At 32.7% G+C, this 12346-nt stretch overlaps 3 protein-coding genes across 3 annotated transcripts; 1 reads left to right on the top strand and 2 right to left on the bottom strand.

The window, feature by feature from the left end:
- Positions 1–263: 263 nt before the first annotated feature.
- Positions 264–2244, bottom strand: LOC141684351 (pentatricopeptide repeat-containing protein ELI1, chloroplastic-like). The gene has a single exon (XM_074489279.1). It carries the CDS (start codon positions 2242–2244, stop codon positions 625–627), a length of 1620 nt encoding a protein of 539 aa, XP_074345380.1. The 3' UTR covers positions 264–624.
- A 516-nt stretch (positions 2245–2760) lies between these two features.
- On the bottom strand, positions 2761–5482 carry LOC141706745 (uncharacterized). Its single transcript, XM_074509565.1, has 3 exons — positions 5272–5482; positions 3245–4879; positions 2761–3106 (listed from the first exon to the last, which is right to left on the bottom strand). Exons 1-3 carry the CDS (start codon positions 5338–5340, stop codon positions 3041–3043), a joined length of 1770 nt encoding a protein of 589 aa, XP_074365666.1. The 5' UTR covers positions 5341–5482; the 3' UTR covers positions 2761–3040.
- A 5893-nt stretch (positions 5483–11375) lies between these two features.
- LOC141684344 (uncharacterized) lies at positions 11376–11951 on the top strand. The gene has a single exon (XM_074489268.1). The coding sequence runs from the start codon at positions 11376–11378 to the stop codon at positions 11949–11951; it is 576 nt and encodes a 191-aa protein (XP_074345369.1).
- Positions 11952–12346: the final 395 nt, after the last annotated feature.

The raw sequence follows: 12346 nt of genomic DNA, 5'->3' as shown, positions 1-12346 counted from the left end.
CAGTATCTGCCTATTATAACTCTGCCTGTGTATTTGGTGTCCGTGATTCATTTTTGTTCAGTGTACATAACATTCAAAGATATATTGTAATAGTTGTCTTGTGCATTGTCGCCCCCTTTTGTTGTTCTACATGTTTTTTAGAAGTCCCTTATAGTGTAAAATTTGAGGGATACTTTGTCTTACCTAATTGTGTACCAGCCTATACCAAGATAGTTTGTCTCATCTCGGCACAAAAATTAATTTTGTGTTCTGATTCAGCTTCTACTAAAAACAATTTAATCCAACCCTTAATATTTTTGAGGACGGATACATATACAGAAACATACCCATTACTGTATTGCAAATATCACACCTTTTTGTTATTTGATTTGGTTTGTTTGGTCTTTTGAGTGAGACATGATTTAACTGTTCTGGTGTCAAAGTAGGAAAAACCAACAGATTTGCAGGTTTGGTTTGGGGGGCTACTGCAATCAGCTGGTACCGTGTATATCAAAAGGCCCTTCATAGCCATCGGTGCAAGAATACAAGTGAAGCAGGAATCTAGGATTTACGACAGTATGACGACGGCTGTAGCCAACTATGTCCTCTACAGTCTTGACCACTCTTCCTGACAACGCGACGAACCTAAGTTTGTTGCAGGCTGTTGCCATAATCCTTGAGACATCTACTCAGCTTCTCCAGCATCAAATAGACGTCTTTCCTGTCGAGGTGTCTAATATCTCCGGCAATGAACTCATGTACTGTGTTATTCACTTCAATTGAGCTACAGCCAGGCTCCTTTTGTATCCCAGTAGCTTTCATCATGGTCCTTACCCTTTGCACACCATTCCAATTGTGTGCTGCAGCATAAATATTTGAAAGAAGCACGCAAGCGCCTGAACTTTCAAGTTTCTGATCCGTGTAGAACTTTACGATTTCCTCTCCCAAATCATCGTTTCCATGGAATCTACAAGCATCAAGTAGTGTTCTGCAAATGATAAGATCCGGATCGATATCCATGGCCTTGACAAGCTGAAACGCTTCAGTAAGTTGCCCTACTCTGCCCAAAAGATTGACCATACATCCATAATGCTCGATTCTAGGTTCAATTCCGTATTCCCCTCTCATTAATCGAAAAAATCTTGATCCTTCATGCACCAAACCAGCATGAGCACAAACGCTTAAAATTCCGATAAAAGTGATCTCTGTAGGAGGCACATTCAGCCTACACATATCACTAAAAAGCTGCAACCCTTCTATGCTCAACCCGTTCATCGCGTATCCAGAAATCATCGCGTTCCACACAACCACATCTTTCGATTTTATTTCATCAAAAACCAAACGAGCATCCTCCAAACTACCACATTTGCTATACATATCTACTAAAGCTGCTCCAACATGAACATTCATCCGAATACGTTTGTTCTTCATGTAAGCATGAACCCATCTCCCCGATTCCAAAGCTCCAAGCTGCCCGCAAGCAGAAAACACCGCTACCAAAGTTACTCCATCGGGACAAACATTATCCGATAACATTTGTCTGAAAAGAAACAAAGCCTCATTAGGCCTCCCGTGTTGAACATATCCATCGATAATCACATTCCAGCACACGATATCTCTTTCCCCCATTCCATCAAACAAAATTCTTGCACCTTCGACATCACCATGCTTCGCTAAACCAGTCATCATCGTAGTTAACGAAACCAAACTCTTCTCAGACATTGTATCAAACAGTTTTCTTGCAAGTACCAAATCGCCTCCTCTCGCGTAAACATCAACAAGAGCAGTCCTAACATAACTATTCAAATCACACCCCATTTTGATAGCTTGCCCGTGTAGCCCTTTTGCAGGACTAACTGCACAATTCTTAAGAATCGCGGAAAATGTAAACGCATTAGGCTCAATACTTTTCGACATCATTTCAGCATAAAATCGAAGAGCCTGGCTCTGCAAATTTCTATTACTGTGAGCAAGAATAATACTACTGTAAAAAAACACATCAGGGTTGTCAGTACGATCAAACAATGTGACAGAGTAATCGAGGCGACCGAGTAAAGAGTAAGAGCGTTGAAGCTTTAAGTTTACAACAGGATGATCATCGAGGCTGTTTCGGACTAAATAAGCGTGGATTTGGAGGAGTTGTTTTATCGTTTTCGAGTTGTCGATTAATGTGGCCAATCTGTCTGGAGGTAAATAATTACGGAGGCGATTTACGGAGGCTAATGGTGGTGGTGGAGTTGAGTGAAAGGTAGCAAGTGAAGACATGTTTTGGCGCTATTTTTGACTTTCACGCTTATAACTAACTTTTAACGGTTTTTTAAAAGCTTTCTTATCTTTTACCGCCATTGACAGGTAATTAACATTTAAAATTTTAAATGCTAACAATAGTATGGATACTCTTTTAAATTAATTAATATTTAACAAATTAAATATTTTTTTTGGGAAAGCAATTTAAATGTTACTCCCCCATCCTACTGGATTCTTTACACCGGGGACGGCTCCCCCATCCTACTGGATTCTTTACACCGGGGACGGAGAATCGACATGCATTTTAAGACTCCCATAAAATATGATTCCCTAAATAATTTGAAATATTTTTTTAAACTTTTATACAGAAAAAGAAAATTCTAATAATAAATTATAGAACCATATCTTATAGTAGCATTAAAATGCGTGCCAAACATGAATCCAGTGGGATGGAGGGAGTAACAATTAGATTAACAATATGCTATACTAGGGAAAAAAAATCGCGAGTAAAATATTTTTGTAAAACAAAGATACTGAAGCAGAATTGTATATTGTATTTCAAGAAGAATCTTAATACATTTCATTATTTGCAAAGAAAGTAGACTACATGGTTTCATTTTCTCCGTGTACTTCAGACCATCCTCTCCTCCGTAACTCTCTTACGTTCAAGCTTTTGGGTTTAAGACGGAAATTCAAAGTCCACATCTTCATGTCGACAAGAGAAAGGCCAATGAACGCTTGTGTTCTGTCCACGCTAGGATAGAATCACAAGCATATGCAAGCATTGCGCCCATTACCACCAGAAGCGTATTGGTCATCTCTGGAGTTTCCTTCTAGCCAACGCAGGGGCTTTATTTGGAATGTAGACCTTGTAGCTCACCTGTTTAAAGAAAAAGAAAAAAAGAATGAAAAAAGTCAGCTTTTCAAATAACTGCAGATCGAAACCAATTTATAAGCTTCATATTCACAACTGTAAAACTTTATATCCTCCACAAGGTATATATTAAATAGCTGTCACCTGCACCATTTCACCACCTCTCATCACAGACATAGTTTTCTGCTCAAATGAGTTGCCTTTGGATTCATCTTGGGGTTTAGAAATATGCTCTTCAGATATTGGTTTAATAGAAGAAGATTCTGGAGCCTCACAGACATCAGTAACTCCTACATTCTGGTTATCGCTAATACTCCCAACCACAGTTTCAGCTTTTTCAGCTGCACTCTTATGTGTAACATTCATGGGAGCCGGCGACGTTTCCTGTACTGCAGACAAAGGTGACCATGGCACTTGCTCCAGTCTACTTCCCCGCGGTTGTTCCATCAATTGTGAGGTATTAGATTCAGACTTACCAGAAATTTCTACCCTAGCTGATGGATGAACAACCCTCTGATTGACTGTGCTAGATTCAATTTCAATATTTCGTCCATCCAACTTCAGTTCTTCAGTCTGCACAAAGCGAGAGGAATTTGTCCTTATTGTCTGCCTACTGTGCTGGTTCCTTCCTCCAGTTTCACCAACTCCACTCGAGAGCTCAGGTTTAGATGACCTGTTTTGAACATCATCAGCCTTTGCAGTAAACGACTTAACATTTCTCTCACTCTTGTTTTCGTGATGAGATAGGGGTTCTGCATTTCTGCGGGGACCTCGAAATTTCATAAGATTCTCTAGAGCCTTTTGCCTCAAAATTGTCTCTAGATCTTCACTGCCAGATCCTGCAGTGGTGGTAGATGTATCAATCTCATTTTTATTACCAGAATGTTTTAATGAGGCTTTATCAGATTGATCAATCCTATCTCTGCTACTTAACTTGGACTCCATAACCACTAGTTCAGAAGCAAAATCTTCTTTTACCACCACATTTTCATCTCTTGGCTTCTCAGATTCAACATAAGATTTGTGAGCCAAGTCCCTCCTAACCCCATCGTTACTGTCATTGCTCCTGCAGGAAGGGTAATCATCCTCATCATAGAAAATTTCTTCTTTGTTTTCATCCTTATCCTGCCCAATTACTTCTTCTTCATAATGTGGATGTACAACAGTAATAACTGATTTTAAACGCCTTGGAAAAATCTCACTTGTAACTATGTCCCTGTTCTGATCAATCTCACTTACCACTTTATCCTTAATCACATCATCACTGTCATTACTATACCTACTGCATGACGAACAACTCCTAGACCTTAATTTCCTCTTTTTATCTCTACTTTTACCTGAACTTGTTTTGTCCTTCTTCCTCTTCTTAGACCTTCCCCTCTTCCTCTCATGTTCACTCTCTTCTGAATCACTAGGACTGTCATGACGACGCGTCCTCAAAGTTCCTGAATCACTGCTCGAAGAACTAACACTGACTTTTCTCTTACTCTTCTTCTTCTTCTTATGTGTTTTCTTCCTAACCTTCGAATCCCCATTTCTTTTCGAACGTTTCCTCACCTTTACATCTACACTGCTATCATCACTAGAAGAGCTTGTTCGAACCCTTTTCTTACTACTCTTTACCTTATCCCTCACACGAGACCTTCCCTTTCTACCAATATCCCCTTCCTTACCATCAGAAGACGATAAAGATAAAGACTCATCAGTATACGAAGAAACAGAATCATCGCTATAAACCCTCTTTGACTTATTTCTTTTACTTGTCTTCTTTCTCCGGGTCTAACCACATTACACATACACAATTAAAAATTAGTTCAACCAACAAAACCCGAAAGTCGAAAACTGCGATTACTTCATCAATCCATCATACACTTAAAAAAATAACACAGATTTACCTAAAAAGAACAATAAAGATCAAGTAACTCGCATCTAGCTATCACTACTAGCATAAAAATCAAATCTTGCTCAATTGTTTTTGCCCCAATTCTTGAAATTTAACATTATCATAAAAATCAAATCTTGCTCAATTTTTTCCTCAATTCTTGAAATTCAATAACAAATAAACTAAAATCCAATCATAAATAGATTAAAACAATGAGTTAAAGCAAGAATAATAAAAAAAGATAAAAACCCAAATCAATTAACAACATGGGGAGACTAATTAAAAGTACCTTTGAAGAAAGTTTTGATTTTTTCTTGATTGAAGATTTGGGTTTTGAAGAAGCAGCAGTTCGACCCATCAGAGATTCAATTTCTTTAACGTGATTCACCTGCAGATATGTAAATAAGAAGATGAAGAGAGAAAAATAAAAGCTCGAAAAGAAGGGTTACTCAACAAATAAAATCCTGCTTAAATTTTTTGTATTAAGTTAATGTTTGTTGGGTCAGGGGTGCATTGGGTGTGAATTTAGAGATCGCGTACAATCGGGTCCGGCCGGATTCGGTGGATTTGGAAAAATTCGAATTTTTTAAAATCGGGTTGGGATGGACCGGATTTCATCAAAATAGTTAGGCCCGTTTAGGCCCCGAATTGAGCCGTCAGGCTTTTTTAAATTATTTTAAAAATAATAATTTTTCTTTTCTAGTAAGAATATACAAATTTCATACTTTTTTATTGTATTTGCCGGTTTAGACTTTAGACTTGTATTTATATATATATATTTTTGATTAAAATTTAAAACAAAATATTTATATTATATTTTAGAATATTTTAGAATTTAAAATTTGCATCTCAGATCTCACAAAAGGTGTTCACGTATGAGTAAAAGACGTGTTACTATCGATTCTCAAAATAGTTTATTAGAAATTTAGGACTTAAAGTACACCAACATTGAATTTTTTTGTTCAGGAACCATAACCAAAAATGACATATAGTTTAAGAACGTATGAATTAATTATCTCAATATCTTAAAGGTCATAACTCGACTAATCAATCATTATATACAAATACAATCTAATATCATATTTAAACCAATAATTTTTTTAATAAAGTCATAATCAATTTTATAATATTATATGTTGTAAGATGTAATATGAAAATAAATTATTAAATATAAAAAATAACATGACCAGAAAAAATAAAATTGCAAATCCCAATAATAAAAAAAAATTAAATTTACTCCATTCACGGAGCGCACGTACACACATATATTAAGTGCATGATTTAAAACTAATGTGTGTAAATTGCATGGTAGTATTTAGGCATGCATGTTAATTGCTACACTCGAGGTCAATTTATATAATAATATATTTTTTTTAGATAATGGGTGTATATAAAAGTCCCACGTTAAACTTTACAAATAAAATTATTTTTAAAAATTTAAAAACACGAGTAAATTTATCATTTTACATTTATGTGTAAGATATTATAAATAAAGAATATTTATATACCTTGTTAATGAATTTCAATATAAGTTTAAATGATTTCATAGCTTAGTTGGTTATGATGGTGAATTGAATTTCATTATATGTGTTCGAATCACTTCAACATCAATATTTTTATACATACCTCTAATTATGTTCGGAAGATAATAAATTGGCTCAAGAGTTAGATTCGGAAACTAATAAATTGACTCATAAATCAAATCTGGTAAAATTAATTTGCTATGGAGTTAGGCTTATAAATTATATTGGAGTTTTATATTTTATATAAGAGACATAAGAGAAGATTACCTTTGGGCTAAACTTGTTTAAGATCCTACAAATAGTTGTAATTCTATTTTAGAACTAGAAAATTTATTGGGCCGCGTACACCTCTTCCCTCGTTATGGCCCATACATGTTCTAATCACACGCATCTCCTAACGTTTCTTCTAGAAACTTCTAAAATTTTCGCATCGCTATAAACTCCTCTATAAATTTACCCTTCTCCCGTCTATCACTCTTCACATCCATCTCTCATCTATTATTCTACACATTCATATTCGATATCATCATCGATATCATTCTGTCTTTTTTCTATTTTTCCTCCATTAAACTCATCTTAGCATCTCTATGTTGAGCATATATATCGCTTACAATTAACGAGACCAGAAATTGGTATAATTCTTGTAATGTCATTATATTTCGTGACTCCCCATAAATTCAATACATTCTCAAGAGCGACACCGCAACCAATATAAAACACAATTTCTAATCAAAGTGTTTATTATAATTTTTACTTGATTTCTTCACCTGATCTACCTTATTTGCAAGATTTTCTTCCATGTCATGCCCGCAAAAGATCAAGTATCATCAAATCAGTAAGTATTTGACTAATTAATTTTGAACACTATTACATCTATACACGTCTTCTTATACATAACCATACATTTTATTAGAAGTTGTCTACATGGTTCAGTTTTATCTAATTTAATATGAAATCAAAATTTTAGATTCCGAGTTTTTGCATTAAGAACTGCATCGACAAATGTTCGATCTGAAAAGATCGATTGGTAGATCAATTGTTGCACCAATATTCCAGAAAAATACATTTTATGTTTCTTTCCGAAATGAACGTATCAAATTTTATAATGAAAAAAGATCGTTATATAAATTTTATAAAACAAAATAATATCAAATTGAATCATAATTTTATATTAAACTTCTCTTCACATGGTTGTTGCAGCAAACAATGAAGAAAATGCTCCAAAAAATTTTGAGTTGGCTCCTCCACTCCAGTTGACCGTGTGTACTTACCAGGTAATATTCTTTCAATAATTATTTAAATAATACAATGACTTTAAATAGCGTGGAGTGGTGATGTCCTAATATTTCACAAAATATACTTGTATATACTAGTAAAAATTATTTTAGTGTTTAATGTTATATTTAATTTTTAAAAATTAAAAACGAGTACTCTATATTTAAGATGCAAGAGTAATATTTCCAACTTTATATATGTATAATAGAAGTCAAGCTTTTGCAGGTCTTACATGAAGCAACTATTTTGCGGACTTGACTACTGTCACCGTCAGGGGATTCTGCATCGAGATATTAAAGGTTCCGAGCTTTTTCTTCTACTTTTTTAAAATTTATTTTTATTTTTTTCTAAATAATTTTCGACTTCCTCTCGCAGGTTCAAATCTTCTGGTTGACAACAGAAGGAACTTAAAAATTGCTGACTTTGGTTTCCCAACTTGAGCAAGCTACATGAAATTTTGAGTTCGAAAATCAACCAGAGAAGAAGAAGAATAAATTGAATTATGGAGTAATATGTAGGAAAATAATGCAAATATCCGGCGCTTATGTAAATAATGTGATACTTGTTTTTTGTGCTAAATGTAATATTTGTATTGGTATGGTTTATTAGTGCAAATTGTTAAGCAAATTCAATACAATCTGATTTTTATCCGTCGAACAAATATCAATGGTAGTTAAACTTCCGTTGAAAAAGAATCCGTTGAATTTATTATTTCCACGAATATCCGTAGCAAACACTTTCCGTCAAACAAATATCCGCAATATTAAATATCCATCGAATAAATATCAGTGGTAGTTAAACTTCCGTTGAAAAAGAATCCGTTGAAATTAATATTTCAACAGATTTCCGTAACAAACACTTTCCGTCAAACAAATATCTCAAATATCTATAGTATTAAATATCCGTCGAACAAATATCAGCGGTACTTAAACTTCCGTTGAAAAAGAATCCGTAGAATTTAATAAAATCAATGGATATTAGTCATAAAAAGTAAATCTAAAAAGTTTAAAAAATCATTTATTTGATTATTTATTTGATTAAAACTATGAACTTATTTAATTAGTGACACACATGATTTGAATAAAGTATAGATTTTAGAATATAAATTTAGGGGTAAGGTTTTGATCGATTAGGGTTAGAAAATTTATCATATTAAACAACCAAACATAACGATTCAACCGCACAGATGTATATGTTATGAAATATAAGAGGCTTTCTAAAAGTTATATATTTTTTGAGTTGATTTATCTTAGTTATTATAGGAAAAAAAGAAAAAAATTCAAACTTCCGTGGAATTCAATCCGTGGAAATAAAGACCAACCGCCACAAATTTCTATTTCTGTAGTGTTTATTCCGTGGAAAAAAAGAAAACCAATGGATATTAGTGGTAAAAAGTAAATCTAAAAAGTTTAAAAAATCATTTTTTTGATTATTTATTTGATTAAAACTACGTACTTAACGCGCCAAAATACTTTACACCAGAAATTCTATGTAAAATGATAAGAAAACAAGCCCATATTTATTTTAATTAGTGACACAAATGATTTGAATGAAGTATAGGTTTTAGAATATGAATTTACTGGGTGATTTTGGTCTATTAGAATTTATCATATTAAATAATTAAACTTAACGATCCAACCGTACGGATGTATATATTATGAAATATAAGAGGCTTGCTAATAGTTTTATATTTTTTGAGTTTATTTATCTTAGTTATTATAATAAAAAAGAAAAAAATTCAAACTTTCGTGGAATTTAATCCGTGAAAATAAAGACCCAAATGGCACAGATTTCTATTTCCGTAGTGTTTATTCGGTGGAATTAAATGTCCGTCACGTTTATAGCCAATTATGTTGTATTTATATCGGTTGAATATGTAAATTTGATTCACGTAACAGTAATAACTTTGCTTTATATCGGTTGAATATGTAAATTATATTTCTGTCAAATAAAAGCTATATACTACGGATTTTGTATAGTGGAAATAACTCGTTTTTCTTGTAGTGATTCTCAGCTAAATTTAATTTCTTAAGTAATTAATAGTACTTAACCTAATTTGTTAATTATGGTTTGAAACATAGTTTAACTAATAATATGACAATTATTAAAAATATATTTATATAATTTAATGAAAATCCCTTTTTATATGAAGAAGAGAAAGACAGTTTTTGTTTGGTAAAGGTTTAGAATATTTTATAATTTGTATGTATCATTATGTAAATTTTAGAGATAAAAAATTGTGTTCTTTTTGCTTTCTATCATTGTTACAAAAAATTTAATTTAGTTGTTTTAAATTTGATCAACACTCAAATCTTTAAAATGTAGGAAAAAGTAATATCCCAGTTGCAGTTATGTAATACTCCCTCCGTCCCTTTCAATTGTTTACATTTTTTAGACAGTATACGACACGTATTTTAAGGTGTATATAAAGTATAGTTTTGCAATTTTTGTTTACAATTTTGTTTTTCTAAATAAAAATTAAAACATTTAACTTTTATTCAGAAAAAGAAAATTGTAAAAATAAGTTACATAACTATACTTTTTATACACCTTAAAATGCGTGTCGGACACTTCCTCAGAATGTAAACAATTGGAAGGGACTGAGGGAGTATTACTTATTCCTCACTAGACTTTTTGAATTTTAGGATTTTTTTTGACAGGTCAAATGGTAAGATTTAAAATACTAGCTATCTTTTTGAACCAATTTATAACACACTAGTTATTTGTTAAGTTTTTTATTTGAAAAAGCCCAGTTTCATTTATACGCACTTGACATCAACAACATGGAGATCACCATTCCTGTGATTCTATGAAGTTTATAGTGGAGAAGTGAGTTTATTACACTTTCACTCAGGGAGGAACTAGGGGGATCGAAGGGAGCCCCGGTCCCCGTCAACTGCAGAATAACCCTAAAATTTTAATATAAAATTTTAAAATTTACTATCAAAAATTCTTTTGGTCCCCCTAGATTTAAAAATAATAATTTGAAATTGAGAATTGATTATACAAAATTTTATTGATTTTGTTAATTATTTCATTCAAAATAATATCGATTAGATGGAAATCATGGAATTTGTTCATTAATCTTAATAATTAATAAATAAATATATAAGATAATGATAGTACAATTTGAAACAAAAAAAAAGATGCTTAAAAATAAATTCTAAAAACAGAATCTTCTCCGGTCCCAAAACCCCCAATACACACTATACATACACGTTACAAAATTACAATCACTAATATCATTTCTCTTTATCTACTCTACCTTTGCATCTAATCCGTAAAATATGAGTAAGAGAAAAGAGATTACATCCTATTTTCAACCCAAGAAGAAGCAAACAACTACTTGTGAAGATGAAGAACTTTCTGCCGCCTCAATTGATAAAGCCCCCAAAAATGCCAAATACACTTCACCAAAAATTCAAAAAGAACTTTTACATGTTTTTGCTAGGAAAGTGCAAGATTTAATTTGTGATGAGATAGATGATGCAAAATATTGTTTGATTGTGGATGAATCTAGAGATATTTCTAAAAGGGAGCAAATGACTATTGTGGTTAGGTTCGTCGACAAGGAAAACAAAAGCAAATGGTGACAATGGAACATCATTACCGAGTAGAAATTTTTACAACTGCCATAGATCAACAATTACAGGAGCTAAACAATGGATTCAGTGAACAAATGATGGAGCTTCTCATTTTAAGTGCATCACTAAATCCTAGGGATGGTTACAGGTCTTTCAACATAGAGAACATTTGCAAGTTAGCAGAAAAGTTTTATCCAGAAGATTTTTTGGGAGATGAAAAAATCCATCTACAGTGTGAACTACAACATTATGGGTTAGATGTTCCGGTTCATCCAGATTTGAAGAATCTGTCTACTCTTGGTGATTTATGTCATGGATTGGTAACCACATGGAAAGCTGACATGTATCCATTAATTGATAGACTATTAAGGCTTGTCTTGACTCTTCCAGCATCTACTGCAACATCTGAACGAGCTTTTTCTACTATAAAAATTGTGAAAACAAGTCTTCGCAATCGAATGGAAGATGAATTTCTGAAGGATTATTTGATAGTGTATATTGAAAAGGAGATTGCGGAGACCATTTCTGCCGAGGAGATCATTGATTCTTTCTATTTGATCAAAGAAATGCGTGCACATCTCAAATAAATCGGTATGTTTTCTACTTTTATTTATTTTGGTCCCCACCATGTTAGATTCCTGGTTCCGCCCCTGCTTTCACTATATGTAAAAATTCTATAACTATGACAAAATCATTATTTATAACATTTTCGCTAATTGATCAATACTAGTTTCACCTCCATATTTGTACAAAGTATTTCTGTTGACGCTAATATTATTAAACAAAGAACTTTGATTATTAATCAGTCCATGTTATAAATTGTTGTAAATGCAAAAGGGTATATCAATATTTATAATTAGAGCACTAATTAAAATGCATCAAACTAATGAGAGTTAGTGCCCTTGGGATACTATATATGATAATTAGTATATTTATATTAAAAATAATTATTTAGTATTTTTTTAATTATATAAATATTTAC

Source organism: Apium graveolens, chromosome 2 (genome assembly GCF_009905375.1).
Source record: "Apium graveolens cultivar Ventura chromosome 2, ASM990537v1, whole genome shotgun sequence".
Taxonomy (NCBI): Eukaryota; Viridiplantae; Streptophyta; class Magnoliopsida; order Apiales; family Apiaceae; genus Apium; species Apium graveolens.
This window is presented reverse-complemented; position numbering and strand designations above follow the sequence as displayed.